Source organism: Dreissena polymorpha, chromosome 3 (genome assembly GCF_020536995.1).
Source record: "Dreissena polymorpha isolate Duluth1 chromosome 3, UMN_Dpol_1.0, whole genome shotgun sequence".
Taxonomy (NCBI): Eukaryota; Metazoa; Mollusca; class Bivalvia; order Myida; family Dreissenidae; genus Dreissena; species Dreissena polymorpha.
This window is the reverse complement of record NC_068357.1, coordinates 105791338-105818934: the sequence shown is the minus strand read 5'-3', so window position 1 is coordinate 105818934 and position 27597 is coordinate 105791338. Positions and strand designations below refer to the sequence as shown.

The following is a 27597-nucleotide window of genomic DNA, read 5'->3' as shown; positions in this document are numbered from 1 at the left end:
GTTTAAAGCGCACTAAGTGACCCCGTGACCTTGTTTTTGACCCGGCATGACCCATATTCAAACTTGCCCTAGACATTATCAAGATACAACTTCTGACCAATTTTGGTGAAGATTGGATACAAACTACTTGAATTAGAAAGCAGACAACATGGTGAGGTTTAAAACACACTAAGTGACCCCGTGACCTAGTTTTTGACCCGGCATGGCCCATGTTCGAACTTGACCTACACATCATCTAGTTACAACTTCTGACCAAGTGTGGTGAAGATCGGATTTAAACTACTTGAAATAGAGAGCGGACACCATGCTCAATGTGTAAAACGTACTAAGTGACCCTGTGACCTAGTTTTTGATCTGGCATGGCCCATGTTCGAACCTGGCCTTCAGATCATCTAGATAAAACTTCTGACCAAGTTTGGTGAAGATCGGATGAAAACTACTTGAATAAGAGAGAGGACACCATGCTGAATGTTAAAAAACGCACTAAGTGACCACGTGACCTAGTTTTTGACCCGGCAAGGCCCATGTTCGAACTTGGCCTTAAGATCATCTAGATACAACTTCTGACCAAGTTTGGTGAAGATAGGATGAAAACTACTTGAATTAGAGAGCGGACACTTAATACGACAGACAGACAGACCGACAGACAGACAAGATCACTCCTATATACCCCCCTAAACTTCGTTTGTGGGGGTATAAAAATATACAGAACAATCGACTGTACGATTTCGTAGCAGTATGTGTGTATAATGTGCGAAATTTCAATTTCTATAACAATTGCGATTTTGTAAATAATTGTTATTTTATCATTAGTATTTGTTTACATTTACATAAACATATCCTCTTTTATTTTAGTGTAATTACATATATATTTGTAAACTGATTACATATTTTTTTGTGAATGTTGTGTTTCTATAAAGAGTTATGGTATTCAATACATGGCAATAATAAATATGAGTCATTTTTATAAAAGGGGCAAGACGTTGAGCAAATCGTTAAGGGGTGGAACATGAACAGGACAATGCGTTAAGCACTATAAACTAAAGTAAAACATGCTTAAAGTTTTAGTGCACACGTTTTTCCATATTGAATTTCACAGCAATATTATGCAAACAATTAAATGAAAATAAGATAATATGTTTGAAATTATAATTTAATTAAAAAGTCAATGAAAAAAAAATCAAACAACATCACTTGACAGTCATAGTGTCCGCATGCACAACAATACAATCCCTCCTCATCTGTACAAATTGTATAAATACTTCAATTGTGTGTTCACTGTCCTATATAGACAAACTGTTTAGAAAGAAACTAAACAATAACATATTTTGTCAATGCCCTACGATGGTCTTCAACCATGGCTAAGTTAAAGAGCCTTGCCCTGGAGAAAATGGGGCTTAATGCATATGCATAAATTTCCAATTTAATGGATTTAAAAAAAAAGTAAATTTCTTCTAAATGAAAATCTTGTATATGCGGTTATTGCTGGTCGGAGGCGACAAGACAAAGGTGATCACAAATGCTTATCATGAGCGCTTTGAACGAAGGTGAATATTTGAGTTTAAAGAGATTTTACTTATCACTTTGGAGTAGCAAATAGTTTTATAGCTTGTAACAACCAAATAAAATTGGTTGTCCCATAAATTTGAACAACCTTTAATGTAAAGCCCTGTGTCATTAGTACAATAAAACCAAAGTAGCGGCATTTTGGGAAAATGTGGTTTAATGCATGTGTGTAGTGTTGTCCAGACTAGCCTGTGCAGTGTTCAAAGCTAAACAGAGACCACACTTTTATGGTAGTTTTTGTTTACAGGAAGTCTCTTCTTAGTAAAAACCCAGGGGCGGAGAGTATCGTGACTGATTAGCCTCTGCGAACAGCACAGGCTAATCTGAAACAACCCTTTACGAAAATGCATTAAGCCCTATTTCCAGAGAGCACAGTACACATCCATTCATCATATGTGTAGATGATTCTATTTCAATCTGCCCGGTAATCAGAACGTTCTCAGGAGGTATGAGTCACTAACTGTGACACAGCGCACAAAGAACTGCTGCTGTTGCTGCTGCTGTTGTTGTTGCTGCTTCTGCTTCTCTTTTCCACGTGCTTTCAGGTGTCTGATGGCAAGTCCAGTGCATGTGTAGCCCGATATTTCAAAGTCAAGAATGGCTGGATCTAGATCTCGACGTGTTACCATTGTGGAGCCCTGGTTGTTTAACTGAAATTGAAAACAAACATGTATACCATGCAACTGAGTCGTCTTCTGAGAAAACAGGGCATAATGCATGTGCAGTCCACACAGGCTAATCAGGGACGACACTTTACGCTTTTATGACATTTTTCATTTAAATGAAGTTTCTTTTTAGTAAAAATCCAATTAAGGCGGAAAGTGTCGACTCTGATTAGCCTGTGAGGACTGCACAGGCTAGGGCAGGGGCGACACTTTTTGTCTAGACTGGATTTTGTTTAGAAAAGACCTCTTTTTCTTTTTATGCCAACATTTTCATAACAGCAGAAAAGGTTGTAACTGATACGCCTGTGTGGACTACACAGACGAATCTTTACGTCCACAGCCTAAACGCACTGCCACAAGGACAGCGTATCATTCATTACTGAATGATCAACAAAAACTAAACATGGTGACACAAGTATTTTTTGTCATGATACTTTGACTTTCAGAAAAGTACATTTTTAAAAGCTTTTTCCAGACTTACTCTAAAGTCTGCCATGCATTCCGTCTTGCCTGGTACATTTTTCAGTGTCCAAATGATTGAACTTTCTCTCTTACTAAACTCTGATGCCTGGTTGTCCGCAGAAAGCTTGCTGGATATACTGAAATCATTGTATGTTTCACATAAAATTAAAATGCTGATTATAACATGGGTTAGACATATTCATTAAGTATATCTATGATTAATATTTCAAAGTGCTTGCTCGCAAAGTGCTCACAGATATATACATTTTGCTTTGATTGCTTAATATATTTGTTGACTACATGTATATACATACACAACCAACTTATTGCAGAGTATAAAATGTACAAAATGTAACAGAGAGCATCTGTGATCAAACTCTCCTATTTCAAACTATTTTAAATGTTCCAAAGACATTGAAATAGGGGTGAACAATTGTCTGCTTGACTTTTTTTAAGCCAAGTTGTAAAAAATCTGTAATGATTCATTTGTAGTTTTATTAGGTTTGATAACGCTCTGACAGTAAAATTTATTCATGTCAAAATTCTGTACAATGTATTAACTTCCTTTGATGATCTAAGTTTCATATCTAAGCTCATCCCAGTAAAGAAGGAGAAATTTATGTCAAAACTGAAACCACAACTATTCTAATATGCAGTGATTATTTAAAACAAATTGGCCCTGTTAGATATGCTCTTTTAGACTTCATTCTGTTGATTGGTGAGGATATACAACGTACTCATTACCTTGCAATGCTGGACAGCACAGGTACCCTTACAGACACCTTGGAGGCAACAATATTTGGAGGATAGTTGCTGGTTAGTCGCAGTACAACATTCACGTCCCTGTAAAATGCTTAGATTAGTGAGCGGGTTCATAACATATGTTTAACGTTCACTGGTATTAAAATGCAATATTATAAAACAGTTTATAAATTATCTTAAAGCTATTGAATGAAAGTCACAAGATTTGTAGTTGCAGAAGGTATAACCCTTCAGTTCTCTGATAGGAAAATTGTTTTCCCTATGCAGCCATTTGGGTAAGTAAAATCTCATAAAAGAAATATCTCTTTGAAAATTTAAGCTATATTTTTGAAAGGGAAGTTCATTTATAAATGATAATTATAACTTTTAATTTTCATTTATAAATGAACTTCCCTAACAAAAATATAGCTTAGATCATACGTATATAATAATATATCATTAGGTCCTAATTATAACCCTTCTTAAAAATATTCAATAGGGCTGACTCTCTGCCCCTCTCAGCTACAAACAGTCGCAGGGTGTAGGACTGACTTACCGGCTCCCAGCCTCTCTTGGCTACAAACAGCTGCAGGGCGTAGGACTGACTTACCGGCTCTTAGCCTCTCTTGGCTACAAACAGCTGCAGGGCATAGGACTGACTTACCGGCTCCCAGCCTCCCTCTCAGCTACAGACAGCTGCAGGGTGTAGGACTGACTTACCGGCTCCCAGCCTCCCTCTCAGCTACAGACAGCTGCAGGGCGTAGGACTGACTTACCGGCTCCCAGCCTCCCTCTCAGCTACACACAGCTGCAGGGCGTAGGACTGACTTACCGGCTCCCAGCCTCCCTCTCAGCTACAGACAGCTGCAGAGTGTAGGACTGACTTACCGGCTCCCAGCCTCCCTCTCAGCTACAGACAGCTGCAGGGCGTAGGACTGACTTACCGGCTCCCAGCCTCCCTTTCAGCTACAGACAGCTGCAGGGCATAGGACTGACTTACCGGCTCCCAGCCTCCCTCTCGGCTACAAACAGCCGCAGGGTGTAGGACTGACTCACCTGCTGCCATCTCCTTCTCAGATACAAAAAGCTGCAGGGTGTAGGACTGACTTACTGGCTCCCAGCCTCTCTCTCAGCTACAAACAGTCACAGGGTGTAGGGCTGACTCACCTGCTGCCAGCCTCTCTTGGCTCCAAACAGCTGCAGGGCGTCAGACTGACTTACCGGCTGCCAGCCTCCCTCTCAGCAACAAACAGTCGCAGGGTGAAAGGCTGAGTCAAACAGAGTTCTCCACTGGAGCTGTACGTCATTGCTGTGAACTGAAAGTATAAGCAAAGTAAATGGTCACAGTTGAATCTTACAAACAAGAGTGCCAAGATGGCCCTAGTTGGCTCACCTGAGAGGAGTTGGTTCATTCAATCTTTACCAAATGTCAAACTTGACCTAGATATTGTCCAGACAAACATCCTGGTCAAGTTTCATCATTATTTCATCTGCGAGTCATGATCAATGTACATATGAAGTTTCATGATCCTAGGCGTAAGCATTCTTGAGTTATCATCCGGAAACCATTTTTCTAAGTTGAGTCACTGTGACCTTGACAGCCATTGTGTGAATAAATTTTTTGGCACTGTGACCCTGACCTTTGACCTAGTGACCTGATAATCAATAGGGGTCATCTGCAAGTTATGATCAATTTACCTATGAAGTTTCATGAACCTAGGCATAAGCATTCTTGAGTTATCATCCAGAAACTATTTGACTATTTCAGGTCACCGTGACCTTGACCTTTGACCTAGTGACCTGAAAATCAATAGGGGTCATCTGCGAGTCATGATCATTGTGCCTATGAAGTTTCATGATCCTAGGCATAAGCGTTCTTGAGTTATCATCCAGAAACCATTTTACTATTTCAGGTCACCGTGACCTTGACCTTTGACCTAGTGACCTGAAAATCAATAGGGGTCATCTTCAAGTCATGATCAATGTACCTATGAAGTTTCATGATCCTAGGCATAAGCGTTCTTGAGTTATCATCTGGAAACCATTTTACTATTTTGGGTCACCATGACCTTGACCTTTGACCTAGTGACCTGAAAATCAATAGGGGTCATCTATGAGTCATGATCAATATACCTATGAAGTTTCATGGTCCTAGGCATAAGCATTCTTGAGTTATCATCCGGAAACCATTTTACTATTTTGGGTCATCGTGACCTTGACCTTTGACCTAGTGACCTGAAAATCAATAGGGGTCATCTACGAGTTATGATAAATGTACCTATGAAGTTTCATGATCCTAGGCCTAAGCGTTCTTGAGTTATTATCCGGAAACCATTTTACTATTTCGGGTCATTGTGACCTTGACCTTTGACCTAGTGACCTGAAAATCAATACGGCTTATCTGCGAGTCATGATCAATGTATCTATGAAGTTTCATGATCCTAGCCATAAGCGTTCTTGAGTTATCATCCTGAAACCATTTTACTGCTTTGGGTAACCGTGACCTTCACCTTTGACCTAGTGACCTGAAAATCAATAGGGATCATCTGCGAGTCATGATCAATGTATCTATGAAGTTTCATGATCCTAGGCATATAAGAGTTCTTGAGTAATCATCCGGAAACCATTTTACTATTTTGGGTCATCGTGACGTTGACCTTTGACCTAGTGACCTGAAAATCACTAGGGGTTATCTGCGAGTCATGATCAATGTACCTATGAAGTTTCATGATCCTTGGCATAAGAGCTCTTGAGTAATCATCCGGATAACCATCTGGTGGATGGATGGACCGACATGAGCAAAACAATATACCCCCTCTTCTTCGAAAGGGGGGGGGGGGGCATAATGAGAAAACTGCCCCCCTCCCAGTAGCCATGTTATTCAACTGACTGGAACCATTTTTTACCTCAACTTTCGTATCAAGTAAACAAATGTTCTGAGCAAATTTCATGAAAATTGGGCCAAAAATGTGACTTCTACTGTGTTCACATGTTTTCACTAAATACATATAGAGAAAAATGCCCCGCCCACTGGCGGCAATGTTTTTTCACCGATCCCGACCATTTTCAAACTCGTCCGAGATATCAATAAAACCAATGTTTTGACCAACTTTCATGATGATTGGGCAAAAATTGTGATTTCTAGAGTGTTTACAAGGTTTCTCTATAGCCAAATAGGGAAAACCGCCACTATATACATATTGAGAAAAATGCCCCGCCCACTTGCGGCCATGTTTTTTCACCGATCTCGACCATTTTCGAACTCGTCCGAGACATCAATTGAACCAATGTTTTGACCAACTTTCATGATGATTGGGCAAAAATTGTGATTTCTAGAGTGTTTACAAGGTTTCTCTATAGCCAAATAAGGAAAACTGCCCCGCCCACTGGCGGCCATGTTTTTCAATGGATCGGAACCACTTTTGAACTCAACCAAGATATCATTAAGACAAACATTTTGACAAAGTTACATGAAGATTGGGCATGAAATGTGACTTCTACAGTGTTTACAAGGTTTTTCTTTTTTTTGACCTAGTGACCTAGTTTTTGACCCGGCACTACCCAGTTTCGAACTCGGCCAAGATTTCATTGGGACTAAGCTTCTGACCAAGTTTCATGAAGATGGGGCAAGAAATGTGGCCTCTAGAGTGTTTACGAGCAAATGTTTACGGACGGACAGACATACGAAGGACAAAGACCGATCAAAAAAGCGCACCTGAGCAATCAGGTGAGCTAAAAACCAGTTGGGTGAGGTAAGTGTGTGCGCCGCATAATATACCAACTCGCGATCCAGTGGGGTTAACACCTTTCGGGGAAAGGTGGTGGTGCCCTTTTGAAAGTAGAGTTTTATGACAAAAGGGGAAATTTTTTGTCATGATCATATGTTTTAAATTTATAAAACTTACCTCACCGACTGGATGGTAGGTTGGACGCACACACTAACCTCTCCCTCTGGAATGTGAGTTGGTATCTTATGCGACGCACACACTTACCTCACCCAGTGGATCGTGAGTTGGTATCTTATGCGACGCACACACTTACCTCACCCACTGGATCGTGAGTTGGTATCTTATGCGGGGCACACACTTACCTCACCCACTGGATCGTGAGTTGGTATCTTATGTGGCACACCCACTTACCTCACCCACTGGATCGTGAGTTGGTATCTTATGTGGCACACCGACTTACCTCACCCACTGGATCATGAGTTGGTATCTTATGCGGGGCACACACTTACCTTTACCTCACCCAATGGATCGTGAGTTGGTATCTTAGGCGGGGCACACACTTACCTCACCCACTGGATCGTGAGTTGGTATCTTATCTGGCGCACCCACTTACCTCACCCACTGGATCGTGAGTTGGTATCTTATGTGGCGCACCCACTTACCTCACCCACTGGATCGTGAGTTGGTATCTTAGGCGGCGCACCCACTTACCTCACCCACTGGATCGTGAGTTGGTATCATATGTGGGACACACACTTACCTCACCCACTGGTCGTGAGTTGGTATCTTATGCTGCGCACCCACTTACCTCACCCACTGGATCATGAGTTGGTATCTTATGTGGCGCACCCACTAACCTCACCCACTGGATCATGAGTTGCTATCTTATGTGGCGCACTCACTTACCTCACCCACTGGAATGTGAGTTGCTATCTTATGTTGCGCACTCACTTACCTCACCCACTGGATCGTGAGTTAGTATCTAATGTGGTGCACCCACCTACCTCACCCACTGGAATGTGAGTTGGTATCTTATGCTGCGCACCCACTTACCTTTCCCACTGGATCGTGAGTTGGTATCTTCTGCGGCGCATAACCTTACCTCACCCACTGGTGGAGTAAAGAGGAGATATCTATGTGCTTCAAACTCCTCATGGTTGACACACTCATGGAAGGAGCAGCCATCTAGCTGAACATTACTGCCGTATCCTGAATAGAGTTTGAGAAATATAGTGACACATTCTGGGAAAACTGGGCTTAATGCATGTGCCTTACTTGCCGTTCCAGAGTAGACTGTGACACTTCCCGCTTTTATATAATTTTTTGTTAAAAAGACGTCTTTTGTCAACAAAATCCAGTTTGGGCAAAAATTGTTGTTCCTGATTAGCCTGTGTATTTAATTCAGAAACATAAGGCAATTACTCTTTTCTTGCTTAAACATTGCTTCAATTAAATATTTATGGTTGTAAAGTTTCTTTCCAAAATTCAGTCAGACACACCTTTATAGTTATAGCTAAGACAGAAATGTTTTGAACTCAAACTTTGACCTTGACCTTTTAGGTAAGGGTAAATGTTACTGGCAACACGTCGTCTTACGATGGTGAACATTTGTTCCAGGTTAAATGAAAATCCATCATTATTAAGCAAAGCAAAGGCACATAAGGGAAGATACACCGACAGACAATTTGACTTCTTTTTGGTGACTTCTTTGAAGGGTTCATAACAACAATGTCACCTTAACCTTTGCCGTTCACAAACATGATTTACTAATGCCTTCTACACATCATTAGTGACCATAACACTGTAGCCAAGTTTTATGATTCCATCAAAAAGTATAGGATCTTTGCCACAGACACGAAAATGGAGGCTAAAAATTGAGCTGGAAGCACAACTTTGACATTTAACTGGTATGAATGACTCATGACTACTACAAATTGTCTCAATAACCTGTATATTGTCACCAAGTTTCATGGACATCGTAAAGGAGTCTCTTTACTCAAGTGTATGCTCCAATGTGTGACCTCAAAATGGTACCTTGGCCTTGATCACATAGACTCAATTACAGCGATGCCAAGTGGTACGAAAACCTCTGATGGGTATTGGAGTTATGGATAAGACACAAAAGAAGAGGCTCAAACTTTTGACCTTGAACTTTTCCAGCGTGACAGAATCATTTGTACATCGCCTTGTTGATCTCACTGTTTAAGCCACTTTTCAAGATAATCATTCAACGTGTGTAGAAGATAAATCTTTGACCTTGAAATACAAAAACGACCTTTAGCTTGCATGGCTGACTCATACACTCTGCATTCTGCACATTTTCAAAATGACTTAACATTTTTAGCAAAGTCAGAGGGGGTAATCACGTGATAGTCAAGATGGCGACGTCCATACCAAGACAGTTATATTTCGCCGTTTTATACCCTTTATTACTTCTGTTTATTTTTTGAATGACCCTCACTTTCCAGCCATATCAGTAAAAAGGTGATTAGCGTATATTTCGTATTTAAATTCGCTTTATATCTCAACTTTACTCGGTGCAAATTTTTTTACCGGGGCCCTAATTAGGTCATCCCGCTAAGAAATTTTGCACCGAGTAAAGTTGAGATATAGAGCGAATATTACTCAGAAATAAAAGTCAGTAACTATCTTTTTAATATGGCTGTAAAGTGGGCGGAAAAAAAATAAAAATACAAGTAATAAAGGGTATAACACGACGAAAAAAACCTGCCACGGCATGGACGTCGCTATCTTGTTTGTCACGTGATTACCCCCTCTGAAAGTTACATGAAAAATCTCTCAGGTATAGAAGATATGGACCAGATACGAAAATACGGGCAGTATTTTCAATAAGTTGATTTTCATCCTGTTTTTTTTCTCAAACAAAAGGTAATAACTCTGCTATGTTTGGCCCAAGGTTCCTTCAGTGTATATTTTATCTTAACTGTAATCTTAATGTCATACACCACCTTTCAATGATTTGTGAAGATCAGACGAAAAACTAAGTTTTCATTCCGAATAATGTCCATTTTTTAACAAGAGTGCCAAACTGTCACAAGATACGCCCGTTTTAAGGCTTTGGACAACTTGATAACTTTACCATGACCCATATTTTAACTTGACCTTCATAATCATCTAGACACCACTTCTGACCAAAGTTGGTGAAGATTTGATGAAAACTACTAAAATTAGAAAGCGGACATCATGCTTAATGCTTGAAATGCACTAAGTGACCTCGTGACCTAGTTTTTAACCTGGCATGACCCATATTTGAACTTGACCTACATGTAGATATTGTCTAGACACAACTTCTGACCAAATTTGGTGAAGATCGGATGAAAACTATTTGAATTAGAGAGCGGAAACTGCTGTGGACACCGCCCACCTGCCCGCCCGCTGCCAAGGTGAAACTATAATACGTCCCGTTTTTTTAAAACGGGCGTATAAAAATTGATTTTAGGTTGATGACAATGATAAACAGTTGCCTTTCTATAGTACCCATGCACAGTGAAAAACTCATGTACCTGTGGAAATCATGATTAGATTGAAGGAAAAATGAAACTTACCAATAAACATGTTGTTAAAAATAACTCGTTTCAAAAATCGCGAAAAAAATAAACCCGATGAAAATATCGCAAAATAAAACTGGATAAAAATATTGCATAAAAATATTGCATGTGTTAATCGGTTGCATGTCTCCAATCAGACCTGACTGATATATAATCTATATACTACCTCTGACCAAGTTTGGTGAATTCAACTTGAACTAGAGCTTTGTCACTGAATGTGACTTATACCCCCATACCACTTTGACGCAGGATAAAAAGTTGTTTAAAAGTTTCGGATGAATACAATTTGAATTAGAGTCCGGACAAAGTGGCGCCGTTGAAAATGCACTTATTGACCCTATGACCTAGTTCTTGACCCGACATGACCCATATTCGAACTTGACCTAGATATCAACTAGATGCAACTACTGACCAAGTTTGGTAAAGATCGGATGAATACAATTTGAATAAGAGTCCGGACAAAGTGGCGCTGTTGAAAATGGACTAATTGACCCTATGACCTAGTTTTTTACCTGGCATGACCCATATTCGAACTTGGCCTAGATATCAACTAGATGCAACTACTGACCAAGTTTGGTGAAGATAAGATTTATACAATTTGAATTAGAGTCCGGACAAAGTAAAATGCACTAATTGACCCTTTGACCTAGTTTTTGACCCAGCATGACCCATATTCGGACTTGACCTAGATATCAACTAGATGCAACTACTGACCAAGTTTGGTGAAGATCGGATGAATACAATTTGAATTAGAGTCCGGACAAAGTGGCGCCGTTGAAAATGCACTAATTGACCCTATGACCTAGTTTTTGACCCGGCATGACCCATATTCGAACTTGGCCTATATATCAACTAGATGCAACTGCTGACCAAGTTTGGTGAAGATCGGATGAATACAATTTGAAATAGAGTCCGGACAAAGTGGCCCCTTTGAAAATGCACTTATTGACCCTATGACCTAGTTTTTGACCCGGCATGACCCATATTCGAACTTGGCCTAGATATCAACTAGATGCAACTGCTGACCAAGTTTGGTGAAGATCGGATGAATACAATTTGAATTAGAGTCCGGACAAAGTGATGCCTTCCGCCCGCCGCCCGCCCGCCACCCGCCCGCCCGCCAAGGGGTTTCACATAATACGTCCCGTATTTTATACGGGCGTATAAAAATCAGGGAGCAAAATGTGTAGCATACTTTGGCCCATATTTGGTTTCATCTTAGATCAAATAGACATACACTGTTTACAAACTGTGAAATTTTAGTAAGGATTCGAAGAAAAATTAGGTATGTTGAAAAAGATATAATTACCATGTTTCACATGTAAAGGGGAAAACTATAACTCTAGTTGTACTGGTGGGATCTGGCTCGAAAACAATCCAGAGTGATCCAGTGTTACACATAAACTGTGCTAATTTCATTTAGATTGATTTACAAGTGAAGTTTCTATATCACACTAAACGTCTCCAATTGTGGGCGTCTGATGCTCAGGTGAGCTAAAAAGATAATTGAGGAAATAACAATTGGAACAAGAAATGTGTTTGTCAGAAACACTATGTCCTCTTCTGAGCCGCTTTGATTTTTTTTTTTCATTTGGCAGGTTCAGATAATTATCTTCCTTTAAAGCTTATTACTTCCCTTGGATTTGTTTTTTTGACCCTTGACCTTGAAGGATAACCTTGACCTTTCACCACTCAAAATGTGCAGCTCCATGAGAAACACGTGCATGCCAAATATGAAGTTGCTATCTTCGATATTGCAAAAGTTATGGCAAAATGTTAAAGTTTGGGCAAACAAACCAACCAACCAACAAACCAACCAACAGACAGGGCAAAAACAATTTGTCCCCCACTATAGTGGTGGGGGACATAAAAATAACTATTTATGAGGCCATGTTTGCCTCCCCTACTGTAAAACAAATTTTCTTAAAATAAAATTCATTTTAATTATTAAAAACTTACCTGCTATCCTTAGGTATAGGTTTTCAAGGGGGGCTTGCTCCTCCAGAAATCTTCAAGTGCCAGGAATATGAACCTCTCTAACTGAAAACTGATCAGGTTAAACATAGTACAATTTAACCTAACCGGAAATCAAGAACCGCAACTCATCTTCCTTTTCATACCTATATGAAACAAGGGCTGTTTGTAAAACATGCATGCCACCCATATAGGCTGTCAGTTGTAGTGGCAGTCATAGTGTGAATACGTTTTTTTGTCACTGTGACCTTTGACCTAGTGACCTGGAAATCAATAGGGGTCATCTACCAGCCATGATCAATGTACCTATGAAGTTTCATGACCCTAGGCCTAATTATTTTTGAGTTATCATCAGGAAACCATTTTACTGTTTCGAGTCACTGTGACCTTGACCTTTGACCTAGTGACCTTAAAATCAATAGGGGTCATTTGCCAGTCATGATCAATGTACTTATGAAGTTTCATGATCCTAGGCCTACGCATTCTTGAGTTATCATCCGGAAACCATTTTACTATTTCGAGTCATTGTGACCTTGACCTTTGACCTAGTGACCTGAAAATCAATAGGGGTCATCTGCCAGTTATGATCAATGTACCTATGAAGTTTCATGATCCTAGGCCTAAGCATTTTTAAGTTATCATCCGGATACCATCAGGTAGACGGACCGATGGACCGACATGTGCAAAACAATATACCCCCTCTTCTTCGAAGAGGGGCAAAAACGATGAGCGGGGTGGGAGGTGGGTCTTACCCATAGCAGGAAGGTACTTAAAAATAAAAATAAATTTTATTTAAAAAAAAAATTGTTTTAATATCATAAATACGTTACCTGCTATCACTAGCTGATTTTGTAGCTGCGGCGGGAAGGTACTTTTATATTTTCCCATCACAGCAAAACCCATATTCAGGTTTTCAGCCAGAGATTGTAGAATTATGTCCTCATATAATCTTCGTTAGTACAGTATTGTACTTTAAATGCCGAATAGCGCCAGCATTACGCCATGGAAGAAACTACTGTTTGAGCAACAACAAGAGGACCTTACATATATAAATTGTCTTGTTGACACTCAAGAGAACGAAGATAGAATGAGGAAAAGGTGGTCGGATACCTCCAAAAGGCAGCTTGAAGCACTTCAGAAAGTGGAACATTATTGATATACGCTCATGTAGCCGAAAGAGCTCTTAGTTTATGCAGTCTAATCTTAAAATGGGATAAATCCCTAGATGACATAGAAGAGTAAGCCTTCCTTATAGTAGAGGCTACCCAACGAGAAATAGATGCCCCAGACACATCCCACCCCTTTTAACCGAATGAAAAGTCTTTTGTGAGAACCTTGAATAGACTTTACTCTTTTAAGATAGAACTTTAACGCCCTGACAGGGCAAAGAAGTCTATCATCATCTTCATGTCCACAAGTATTAGAAAGACTTTGAACTTTGAAGTGTTTAGAAGCCATTGAGGGGACTTGATTTTTAGCAAGGAATCCTGGCTGACATAACAACGTTACAGATCCATCTGAGGAATCAAAACGAAGATGACCAACCTCGATAGAAAGAGCATGAATTTCACTTCTACTTTTGGCTGAAGCCATAGTAAGAAGGAAAACGGTTTTCCAAATTAGGAACTGTAGCGAAGCTTGATCAAGAGGCTCATAAGGAACCTTAGTAAGAGAACCAAGAACACAAGCCAAATCCCATTTAGGAGCAAGTGTTCGAGAAACAGGACGTTTGAGTTCCAAAGCTCGAATCAGTTCCGAAATCGCTGGATCAGCACAGACTTGTGATGACTTACTAAATGCCAATGTATGCAAAATCATAGATCTGTATCCTTTGATGGAGCTAAGAGAAAGTTCTTATCATCAAAAAGATAGATGAGAAAATCTGCTATGCGTCTAGAAGAGGGATTGAGGGGATCAATTTCCCTCGAATACACCAATTAGAGAAGAGTTTCCATCGAGCATCATAGACTGCTCTGGTGGACTTTATCCTTGCAGAAGCAACGAGGGTTTAAGCCCTGACAGAAAATCGTTTCTTCTGCGGAGATTGCCTGATAACGGCCAGACATGTAAGTGGAACATTGCTGGATCCGCATGAAGATTTGCCTCTCTGAGACAGAAGATCTATTCTGTGAGGAATATTCCTGGGATAATTGTACAGGAGACTGAGAAGATCCTTGAACCAAAATCCCATGGGCCACCAAGGGGCAATCAAAACTATGCAACACACACTCACCCTCATTTTGGCCAATATTTGGGGAATCAGAATGGGTGGGGGATAAGCGTAGGCGTCCAGTTGGTCCCAATCGAACGAAAGCGCATCTACTGCCTATGCTGCTGGATTGTAAACTGGACACACATAAAGAGGAAGTCTGTGGTCGTGTCTGGTCGCAAATAGGTCGACCAGGGGATAATCGAACTTGAGAAAGATCCGATTGGTCACTTCTTGATGACATGTCCATTCTGATGGAAGTAAATGGTGTTTGCGAGACAAACCATCCGCCAGCGGGTTGAGGCGACCTGGTATATATTTGGCCAGAAGATAATTGTTGAACGTCTTGCAAAGAACAAGTAATTCCCTGGTTTCCAGATACAGGGAGTGAGAATGTGTTCCCCCCTGTGCATGAATGTAATTCACAACTGATGTGTTGTCTAATGACACCATCACACAAGAATCTCGAAGATGTGACTGGAAATGAAATACAGCTAGAAAGACTGCTCGCATTTCTAGATTGTTGATATGTAGATGTGACTCCTGATGAGATCACAACCCTGAACTGTCAGACTGAGTGGTTCCAGATGAGCACCCCACCCTCTTGCTCATGTCCGTCATTAGATATAAAGACGGTTGCAGAGGAAGATGTACTCCTGCCAAGAGTCTCCTCGTCTAGCCACCACTGAAGATGAGGTGTTAACTCCGGAAGAATGGAATCTGCGACAACATATTGTCTGGAGACCATTTCCAACAAGCTGAGAGGTAATGCTGAAGAGGACAAAGAAACAGACGTCCTAACTGCACAAAGTCTGCTACTGAGCTTAGGATACCGTTGAGAAAGAGGAATTCTTGAGCTGTTATATAAGATTGGGACAAAACCCATTAGACTTTCACCAGAAGGTCTGATATGAGTTGACATGAAACTCTGATCCGATTGATATGGGTCAAAAAATTAATTCCCACGAAAGTGAAATATTGAGAAGGAATGACGTCCGATTTGTCTGCATTTAGGAGGAGCCCTAAGGATAGGAGTTCCTTCCATTAGAATTCTAGGTGGTGCAGAAGCAAGCTGGTGTAAAAGCCAGTCGTCGAAATTTTGAAGAAGAATAACACCATGATCTCGTTGCCAACCCAAATGTCATCGCTCAGAACTGGTAGACCTGGCATCAAAAGGCGAAGCGCAGGTACTTCCAGATGTTGGGATGTATAGGAACATGGAAGTACGCATCTTCCAAATTCAAGGACACCCCCCAGTGCAGGGATTTGATGGAGTCCCGTTTGAAGGATGGAGTCTCCATCTTGAAAGTTAGTTTTGAGTAGAAACATGTTGAAGACTTTTAAGTCTATTACTGGTCTCCAGGAACAATTTTTCTTTTGAACAAAAAAGACAACTGTAAAATCCTGGAGAATAAGGATCTAGAACCAATCAGAAGACGTGTATCAACGCGGAAACTCGCCTAATTAACCATGTTAGGATCAAATGTACGAACTAATTGCTCAGTGACTTAGATCGTCGAATAAGTAGACATCTCCACCGGTCTTTGACAATACTCTCCGCCAAGAGTCTGGAACATCAGTTTATAGATCTGATTTATAAGTGCCAAATATTGATCAGTATCAATCTCCGCATCTGAATTAGCCTCACTCTCAACAACACCAGCTGTGTGCAAAAAATCAGTGGAAACAGAGGTAGGGATAATAGGAAGATTATCCTGCACCAAATTGTGATTATCTGGTAAGGACGAATGACTATCCACAAAGTCGACACACTGATTATTTAAACCGGAAGTAGACGGTATATTATCAGAGTTGACAGGTACAAATTGTTCAAAGGAATCTTGAACCCATAATGTGTCAGGAATGGACGGGGTAGCAGCAGGGGGTACACAACTAGAAACTGTAGTAGATACCCTCTGTGCAGACAAAGCAGTCGTAGTGGTAAGATGAACACCAGATCTAAGGGGCTGCGAAATAGGACCAGTCACTGCAACATGTGTTGATGTCAAACCTTCAGCCGAACCATCTGCAAGACCAATAGTCTGCTTGTAGGTGGCTGAGATAGAAGTACAAATAACAGATAGATGTATTTCATAATCTTCTAATATTAGTAGTTCATATCCAGCACCAGAATGGATTAGCTGGGAAGAAAAATCAAGCATAGACCATGTCAGCGGAGATTATTAGAAAACCAACTGTCATCAGTAGAACATCAGTTTTGAAAAACACAAAATGTCATGGCGATTGTTAAATCCATAAAATATAGGATTCAATAGGATCATAGTCAGAGGTATACAACTAGGTAATGTAGAAGATACCCGTGTGCTACAATATATGACCGATGAAAACACAGGGTAATACCGGTGATTGGTAACTGGTGACCGAACCAGACCGGTCAATGACCGGTGACTATAATCAGGTGAACGAACCAGTTCATAATATGATTGGTGATGTTACCGGTAAAAGACCGAAATATGGTGGAATCCATATGGTCTGACATCAATGCCGAGAACCGCTCTGCAAAGAGCGTGTCAAAAGTTTAATTCGATGGCAATAAGACATTATTAATGATGAAAACGAAGAAGAGGAGTAAAAATAATCCGATGATGATGAACGACTAATTATTCTGACTGGTGACCAGTGACCTGTGACCGATGTCCGGTGATATGACAGGACATGTCATAATATGACTGCATCAGAATGAAAATATCTGGTGCAGAAGAATGACTATCCACGAAGTCATCTAACTGATAATGTAAACCAGAAACAACGGTTGATTATCAGTATTGATTGGCACGAAGTGCCAATGTACTTGTAGTTGAGAGATGAACACCTTATACCGAAGCTTTTAAGTAAAACGAACTAGTATTCGGATACAAATAAGGTTAGGTGACTTCAATATGTGTGGATGCCATAAAGTAACCAACACAAGTGGAATGGAGACATAATATTCCGTAAAGGAATAAAATGGGGAACGTCGATATGACCAGTAGGTATGTTAACGCCTACATGAGGAGTGGCGACGTCCCATATACCTGCAATGCCAACATGTTGTTCGGCTACGCTGGAAATAAGGTCTCCTAAATAGTGTTTCCCTGAGCGTTGACGTGATCGCTTACGAGTGTATTGATGCGGAGAACTACACAATGAAGAATTGTCATATGATGTTGAACGACTTATTCTTCTGACCGGTGACCGGTGCCACGATCGGTGACCAGACCGGTCAATAATCGGTGACCTGACTGGTCCATGGTGACTGGTGACAAGAGCCATGGACCGGTGACCGGACCGGTCCACGGTGACCGGTACCATGGTGACCAGTGACATGGACCGGTGACCGGTATCTGGTCATATCATGACCAGTGTTGTCACCGGATAATGACCGTATGGCGGCTACCAAATGGTCCGGCATTGGTAAGGCAAAGACCAGCAGACGGGTGTCGCCATATGGTCTGTGGTTGATCGACTTTTTAAGCAAGGTAGCATAGTACGATCTCCATCTTGCCCGATACCCTGTGGTTGATGCTGCAATATGTCATCTGTGGTCTACAAAGTCATCGGGCATTTATCATCTGGTGAAGGTTATCTGTCCGTTTCCTGCTCAGAAATGTTCTGCGACGGTTTGCTTTCTGCCACGTCGCATCGTCTCACGAGCTGCAAACAGAGCATTTATGTTCAAAAGTTCAAACAGTACACGATAGACCACGAAGCCTTTATATGACCACATGAACCTCTTATTTGTATATTCATTCTTATTTCAAATATTAGAAAAAGAAAGAATCTACGAAACAAAACAATGTTTAAAGAACAATTTAGATGAAATAAACAGTTAAACAATGTATATACACTGTACAATATAGTAAATAACTTGTTGACTAAAAGTCACAAAATGCACGTGCTCAAGTGCATGAGCACGTACAAAAACCCGGCAAAGTCTGAAAATCAATTAATTTTCAACAAATATTTACATGAAACAATTTCTGAATAGAGCAGAAACGATAAATCATGCAATTTATCATTTCCAAACCCAAACCACCACGCAGAAGTGATGAAAAGACCAAATTTCAATGAAGAGGAAAAATGGCGATCAGCATGGTGGTCTCTAGAAAAGGAAGATGAGTTGCGTTTCTTGATTTCAGGTTAGGTTACATTGTACTATGTTTAACCTGATCAGTTTTCAGTTAGAGAGGTGGCCTATTCCCGGCACTTGAAGATTTCTGGAGGAGCAAACCCACCTTGAAAAGGTATAGCTAGGGATAGCAGGTTACATATTTATGATATAAAAATCATTGATATTCATTGGCAAGAAATTTCTTGGTTAAATCTTTTTTCCAGGACAACCAATTCATGGATTTCTGATTTTGACAAAAACAAATATTTATTTGTTGAGAATTTATATTTGTGGATCAGTAAACCCATGAAAAAAAAAAAAATCCTGTCACACAAATAATAATGAATTTCCAGAATGTGGGATATGTTTCCAACCTTTTGCTTTGGGCTCTGCTATGACCAGATCCTCATTGAGAACCATTTTGAACTGCTGGGACTCTGCCAGAAAGTTCCGAACAATGATCGATCCATTCACCTGCATGTTGGACACTGCACCCTGCAATGTTCAATGAAAGCATTTGGTCTCAGATCAAAGCTACGAAAATCATTGCATATTGCATGGGATTTGTAGTTTTATGCATAAAGCTTTGAAACTGTTCTTGCAATCAAGTTACAATCAAGCCTCGCTCTGTAAAAGTGCATTGGAGCAAAGTGTCATCCCAGATTAGCCTGTGCATTATGCACAGGCTATTAAGAGACAACACTTCTGCTTGTATTGCTTTTTTTTTTTCATCGAAGTCTCTTCTGGGAAAAAAATCCAGTAAGTGGCTAGGGCTGAAAGAGTCCTCCCAGATAAGCCTGTGCGGACTGTGCAGGCTAATCTTGGATAACAATAACCAGAGCAGGTGAGCCACAAAAATTGTGATTTACCAATCATGGTAAGAATCTCTTAATTACAACTAACACACTTTTTTTAAAAGTCTCAAATGTCCCCCAACAATAATTGGAGGAAACAAATTATTACAAGGCTCTGTGGAAAACTGTTCATACAGTTGTACTGGTACTCACATCTGCCGCTATTGTTGCCACCACTTTCTCAACCACATCTACGTAGAATCCCTTCCCATCCTGCAATAAGACATTCAAAACATGGAAAATCTATCCTGTGCATGTGAAAATGTAAGTGGCAAAATTTTCTAATAATAGATTGTGTTGATTGTGAACAAGACAGGGCTCATGATAACAAAGTTCTCAACCTTGGATTATATAGAACAAAAGGGCTACGGTGACCTAGCTTTGACCCCACTTGACCCAGATTCAAACATAGCTTCGACTATTTTTTTGATTAATATTCTGACCATAATTTATCAACATTGAGTCATAAATGTGGCTTCTAGTGTGGTAAAAAGGTTTATCTAAGAGTTGATCTTGTGACCTCATTTTTATGCAGGTAATCAGATTTAAACATAGCAATATTGTCAAAATAGACATTCTGACAAAATTTCATGGAGACTGAGTCAGAAATGTGGCCTCTTTTCAGGGATTCACAACAAATAAAACAAAAAATCTACATAGACTGAAAATAGCTCAGCATGAGCCCTTACTGCTCTGGCTAGATAAAAATTAGGCCGATTTTCAGTTTGATTTTAGCTTGAGTGCATTGAAAGCCTAAGGCTTATTGAAAACCTTTCAAGTCTGATTGCTCAGTTGAACCAGAACTTGTTTTTTGGGGGGTGAAATATGTAAAATCAGAGATTTTAATACTGTAATGTGTGTCTTCAAATTCAATAAACTCACCAACTTCATCATTTTAATTGTACTAATCTCTCTTGTAAATTTCACTGGCTTCTTTTATAGGACTTACAACTAGTTGTTATTGAATAACATGTTGTTTTAAACATGAAATCTTCTGACATTGTGCCAAAATAAAAGAATGTGATTTGTCAGTACAAGAAAATGCAGCAAAATGAAAAAGCTCAAAATGTTGTTTAAACATGTTCAAGAAAATATTTGTCAGGGTTGCACATATATAACATATGAAATAAGCCATAGCTGAAGATAAAATAAATTGATTGCTGAGCTTTTCATTGAACAATGACATTCAGCAATTGAAAAGAATAGTTTAATGCAGGCCTAAAAACTTACAGAGCTTCTTGCAGTCTGGGTAATGGGTCTGTTTGCAGCAGAAACTTGGCTCGTCACTTGATCTATACCGAACTGCAAAATTCAAATGAGCCACGATCTTGAAAAACAGAGTTTGATGCATGTGCGTAAATTGTTGTCCCAGATAAAGCTGTTCAGACTGCACAGGTTAATCAGGGCCAACACTTGCGGATAAGATTTTCATTTCAAAGAGACTTCCTTTAAACTAAAAATTCCATAAAAGCAGAAAATGTCATCCCTGTTTGACCTGTACATACTTCACAGGCTAATCTTGTACAAAACTTAAAGTACATGCATTAAGCCTGGTTTACCCAGGGCAAGGCACAAATATATAGGCCGCGCCCTGTGAAAAGTTTTTTTATGCATGTGCACAAAGTGTTGTTCCAAATTAGCCTATGCAGTCCAAACAGGCTAATCAGGGATGACACTTTCTGCCTTAACTGAGTTTTCATCAAGAAAAATCTTCCTTTGAAAAAGCACAACAAGAGCTGTCTCCATAGGATGACATATGCCCCCGAAAAACGCTTTGATAGAAGCATTTTTCTAAACCTAAACCCAGATTTCGAAACTTAAACGCCGACCCTAAGTTCAAGGTCAATGTCAAAAGGGTCACAATTTGTGTGCGTATGGAAAGGGCTTGTCCATCTACACATGCATACCAAATATCAAGGTTACATCTGAAGCGACAGAAGTTATGAGCATTTATTGAAACCTAAACGCAAAGTGTGACGGACAGACAGACGGACAGTGCCATCACTATATGCCCACCTTCGGGGGCATAATAAAAGCAGAAAATGTCGTCCCTGATTAGTCTGTGTGAACTTCACATGCTTATCTGGGGTGACACTTTACGCATATGCATTAAACCCCCTTTTCGCAAGCACGGCCCATATAAATAATACAAAGTTATTCTTAAATGTCAGCGAGATTTTTTTTGGTTAAGTTTAGAATACCTGACCAACCTGAAGGAACTAATTGCAAAATTCAAAAATAGATCTTAAATGTTTTGTTAAGTCTATCCATGAAATCAACACAAATTAATGTCACACAAATAATGATTTTTAAGTCATTTATTAAAACAATGTTACAAACAATAATGATTTTTAAGTCATTTATTAAAACAATGTGAAATGTATAATAAATTAACAACTACAAGGTAATTTTCTGCACCAATACCAATACGTGTGTGTTCATTTGTTAATACAAATTAAATGAATATGTTTTAATGTTACAAATAAAATTCTCTTTAAATAAAGTGCCCAGTTTACATGAAATTTGTCATTTAACTAATATACAGATTTTTGTGCAAAAGTTATCATCTCAATAGTATAGTTCACAGACTAGTTTTTTGCATCAACCCTGCGTAGATGTACAAACTTACCGCTCTGGATGTTAAATCTTTAACTGTTGACTTCTCCTTATGAACAATAATGGCCGTAGACTGAATGTAGGGTTGAATCTTTGAAGAGACATCTAGTTGCATGTAACCCTCATTCTAAAGGATCAACATACACCATGGGGAACATACATGTAAACATCATTTGTCGCTACAATTCCCCCATGTTCTAAGAGGGAGTTAAATGGTCTGTAGTTAATAAGTTTTAAGATAATATTATTGGTTTTATTTAATAGCGGTGATGTCATAGTCAACATTTGATTTCATTGAATGAATACACAATAAGTCATGTTTTATATCATGCAGATGTCATTAATACTTGGAATGTACATATTTATTTCCCATAAGGAAAATAAAGGCTTTCAATATTGCTCTCTTAAAAATTTATTGCCAAAAAATCCAAAGCACGTTTCCAACAAGAATGTACATTCCAAGTAAGGACTTAGTCAAAGAAACCATATCACTTACTGTGACCAATGCTTGCTTGACAATCAAAATCAGCCTCACTATGGGAAAATGGGGCTTAATGCATTCGCATAGTGTCGTTCTAGACTAACCTGTGCAGTCCACACAGGCTAATCAAGGACGACACTTTTCACCTTCACTGTATTTTGGCTAAGATGAGATTTTCTTTAAACAAAGAATTATACAAGCTGAAAGTGTTGACCTTTATTAGCCTGTGTGCACTGCACAGGCTTATCTTGGCTTTTACCAGAGCTAGGCTTAAATGTATACTCTTTTAAAGTGCTTCAAATGCGGACAACTTTACCATTATTTCCTGTAGAAGTTCGTATACAAGCAGAATATTGGCTTGAAGAGATGCCTCACTTACAACACCGCAAAAATCCTTACAAATATGGTAGATCCTGAAATTGAGAAACTTTCTTTACATCATAAAACAAACCAGCAATAAGGGCTCCAAATACTTTTAAGAAATAATAGGTTGATTAGAGTCCTTCAAGATATTTGAGCCTGGTTCTGAGAAAACTGGGAGTAATGCATGTGCATAGTGTCATACTAGACGAGCCTGTGCAGTCTGCACAGACTAATCAGGGACATCAGGGACGCCATTACGCTTTTAGGGACTTTTTCCTTTAAAGGAAGTGACTCTTCTAAACTAAAGTCCAGTTTCAGCCAAAAATGTCCTCCCTGATTAGCCTGAGCAAACTTCATAGGGTAATCTGTGATGACATTTAACACACATGCATTAAATTCCGTTTTCCCAGAAAGAGGCCAATTTACATGGAGATACTGGTAAACATTACAAATCTTCATTTAATTTGAACATAAAGTATTTAATTTAACATTTCTACTTTCACATTTATATGCTTTTTATTTAATAATATTACACAACAAAATACTCAGGCCACAAACTCTTATCTACATTATGAAAATAACCTTTACGATCCAAAAACCATGATAATGTCAGCAATAATGAATTTGTACCCGTTTGCATGAAACCTTATCTGAAGCCCGTATTACCAACTTGTACTTATAAGCTGAGTTACACTCAGAATGCTTATGTTGGGAGAACATTTTATTTGGTGTAAAGACATCAGTGCAGCACTAAAGAAATTAATTTGGATGTAAAATGATGGTTCATAATTAACAACGAAATTGACAAACCTGCTCAGTATTTCAATCACCATGACAGGCAGCATTTCTGTCTTTGAGCATGCCACAAAATACAGATCATTGCGCCTTATGAAATAGAAATGTACCCCATTGCTCACCTGCAAAAAAATCAGGCCAATCTCTCACACACAGTCAAAAACATTTTAAACTTATCTGAAGGTTTGAAATCAATCAAAAGCTAAACTCATTAAAAAACAGTTTACAAAATGCAAAGAAAATCATAACAGTTTGTTGATAAAAAAATGCTTACAAAATGCGGCAACAATGTAGCCACTTGTTTCAACTTCTGGACAAAGTCCTGAATACATGTAGCGCTTGTATCATTTCTGTCTAGAACCAGGTTAAGGGTGATTGTATGTAATATATTATTATAGATAATTCATAATCAAGCTCTATACTATAAAATACTATGAAAACTGGCAAAAAAAACACACAAAGGCGTTTGTGCCATCAAATTGTAACACTACTTTTTTTTTTAATTATTTCTACAAAAAACATTTGTGTTTCCATTAAAAACGCGACTCTAGTGATAACGTCACAAGCAAACATGTAATTTGTTTTACTAACAATACTATGATTGAAAATAAATACAATTACAACAAAAATGGCCATAAAACATGTTTTGATGAATTTCAAAATCTTACTTTAACTAAAATACTCTAAATTTATCCTTATCCAAAACATTTTAACATTCTATTGGTCTCCTTCGAGAAATTTAGAACATAAATTGCAAAAAGAAGCAGACCACCCCACTATTGTAAACACAACAAATACATGTTTATTGCCCATTGTGATGAAGTTCACTCCTTTTGGAGTTACATCACCTGCAATAGTTCAATCATTGAAGCAGTGAATACTATTGCAGTGTGTGGTTGAAAATGCTGTAAATAAAAAATTGACATTGATATCACCGGAATCAAATAATTATTTGAAGGTAAATTGTTCTTTGTTGGATTGTTTGCATTTATTCAAAAATTCGGCTACTCATTTCTTCACAGTTAAACGCCAGTATTTGGTCCCTGGAGGATATATTATGTTAGTATTGTAGGAACCAATGTTTGGGCTGTCAATAAAATTTAGCAACCAATATGGGTGCTGTCAAACTATTGTTTTATCATTGTCCTAATTGTCAAAATAACGTTGGAATAAATGTCCATAAGAACAAGTGTCAGATCTCTCCCCATAATTTTAACCTAGTTCTTCTTGAATGCTCTGAGCTTTTATGAGTAAATAAGTACAGCTGAGAGTTCTTCCTGATAAAGCCTTTTTCATGTACATTTTTTTTTACGTCTCATGTATGTCTATCAAATCGAGTTCAATCATTCTAATACATTGTAACAAACACAATACCTGTTGTCATCTACATTAATTTGCTTCTCATTAAACAAAAACTTGATAAAAAAGGAAACCAAAGTTTTGTATTGATGATTGGAACTTTCTTAGACTTATGTAGGTTCCTGAGATAGTTCATGTATTAGTTAGGATTGGTTGATTAGACACATGATCTATCTTGCGGAGGATTCCGGAGATAGTCAATAGCATATTTTCACATTCGGAATACTTTGCATTGTCCATTGCAAAAACTAAAACATTTTCATAAACTGTTGATGTGATTGAAAGTATAGATTAATATCATAATAATGCAAGCACACCATATCATGTATGTTGTTTTAATTTGCGATATAGTGATATATTCGTGATCTGTTTGTGTTTATTTATGTCAGAAAATACCAATTCAAGTGCAGCCTGGATACCAGGCAGCAAGTTTACATGAATAAAGCCGTTATCAGTTGAAACTCCCAGCAATCTGGAGGGTCAATAGTAGGGCTGTAACGATACATTCGAAAATTCGAATTACTCGAATATAGCTGTGGATGAATTGTATTCGTTATTCGCCACCTCCCGAACCGAAATATTTGACGAATACAAACAACGTGATTCGAGTTTGAAAGTTTAATCATCTTACCTTACAAATGAAGGTTCATACAATTAACCCCTATATTAAAATGTTCTTCTCCTTATTCCAGCGTTTTTCATCATGTTTACCCCACCCACTATGTTACACAGTGAGATTATCAACAAAAATGGCGGGCACCGGTTAAATATTAACGACATTGAATTGAAAAATCTTTCGATGGTTGTTTAATGTTTATTTAGCTAAATACGAGTGATTTGATGCTCAAACATACACACAAAGGATTAGCAGATGGAATTTCTTTTTGTTTATCTTACGACAATGATTGTGCAACTTATCAACACACATGGAGACTTGCAAAGGGATGCTATTGGTATCATTGACATGCCTGCCAAATCACGTTGTTTGTCTGGCGCTACTTTGGTTTCCCCAAAAAAGACAATAAGACGAAGACAATTTGCAGTGTTCTGTTATTTCAAAGTGTTATATTTCATATTTTCAGTATGCAATGATACTCAATTAATCAAATTGACAAATACACATAGTTTCATACTATATAATGTCATGTCGAGTTGTCAGTATTACTTTTGTTCATTGAAATTCATATTCGCAAATAAATATTCGTATTCGCTACCCTGTATTCGTGATACGTATCGTATTTGTCACCTAGTGTATTTGTTACAGCCCTAGTCAATAGCTGGGAGTTGGATTATTGCAACTAAATTTAAACAATTGAATTGTTATAAAACGCACTAGCCTTCAGTGAGTAAACACAGTCATGCTCATTCAATGACCTTCACAATAGACTTCCAAACAAAATATTGTTTTATTCCATGACCTGATATTTTTGTGAAAAGGATACAACTTTGCGATACAATAATGCTATGAACAGGTGACACAATGAATATTTTGGACACAGCCATCATTTCTACTTTCACATTGTGCAGAACGAAACTTCCTTATCCGGGAACTTATGAATTGTGGGATATATGTACTTCAAAACCAAGTCTCGTCGAGTGAGACATAAACGTCACTTCACGTCATTTCGTTAATTGGACATATTACTGGAGAACAAACCTAATATTTTATGTGAAAGCTTGTGGTTACACATCGGCAACACTGACGAGGTGTAAAAGGTGACCTAATGTGCTCAATTGAAGCAATTTCATTATTGATTAAGCCGTTTTTCATTTATTTTCTTCTTTTCTTGTCGTGACTTCCTACTTATAAGAACTTGGAAGTAAAACCTATGACATGTTGTTCTTGTCGCATGTACATAACTAGAAAATGTAATGAACATAATATAGATATAAGATCTATGAATATCATGGATAAAATGTAAATTCATAATAATATTATCGACACAATAAGCAACATAGTAAATAAAATTTTCCGGCGGATATTGGTTTAAGCTAAACAAAAATAGTCAGCATTTGGAACTAGAATAAAAATTTTAAAGCTGACTAATGTCAGAAAATAAATAGTCAAATGTAATAGATATACCTGCATTTACATAATGAAATT

At 38.7% G+C, this 27597-nt stretch overlaps 2 protein-coding genes and 1 long non-coding RNA gene across 5 annotated transcripts in view; 1 reads left to right on the top strand and 2 right to left on the bottom strand.

Annotated features, from left to right (window-relative positions):
* Positions 1 to 1051: 1051 nt before the first annotated feature.
* Positions 1052 to 27081, bottom strand: LOC127870842 (AP-4 complex subunit mu-1-like). Of its 2 annotated transcripts, XM_052413377.1 has the most exons (13): positions 26936 to 27081; positions 24409 to 24488; positions 24150 to 24256; positions 23293 to 23389; positions 22509 to 22622; positions 21110 to 21181; positions 20033 to 20092; positions 19400 to 19520; positions 8265 to 8371; positions 4656 to 4750; positions 3438 to 3536; positions 2713 to 2830; positions 1052 to 2216 (listed from the first exon to the last, which is right to left on the bottom strand). In XM_052413377.1, exons 1-13 carry the CDS (start codon positions 26997 to 26999, stop codon positions 1995 to 1997), a joined length of 1356 nt encoding a protein of 451 aa, XP_052269337.1. In that variant the 5' UTR covers positions 27000 to 27081; the 3' UTR covers positions 1052 to 1994. The 2 variants fall into 2 exon arrangements, with proteins under 2 accessions (XP_052269337.1, XP_052269338.1); XM_052413378.1 differs by lacking the exon at positions 26936 to 27081 and having other exon boundaries at positions 24150 to 24224.
* LOC127870850 (uncharacterized) lies at positions 10717 to 11833 on the bottom strand. The gene is made up of 2 exons (XR_008044949.1): positions 11690 to 11833; positions 10717 to 11533 (listed from the first exon to the last, which is right to left on the bottom strand). It is a non-coding gene; the product is annotated as an uncharacterized LOC127870850 (long non-coding RNA).
* Positions 27070 to 27597, top strand: part of LOC127870841 (RAC serine/threonine-protein kinase-like) — a 46229-nt gene continuing 45701 nt past the window's right edge. For both annotated transcript variants that reach the window (XM_052413375.1, XM_052413376.1), the window contains exon 1: positions 27070 to 27209. The gene's annotated coding sequence lies outside the window, so the exon portion shown is untranslated. The remainder of the gene's footprint in view (positions 27210 to 27597) is intronic.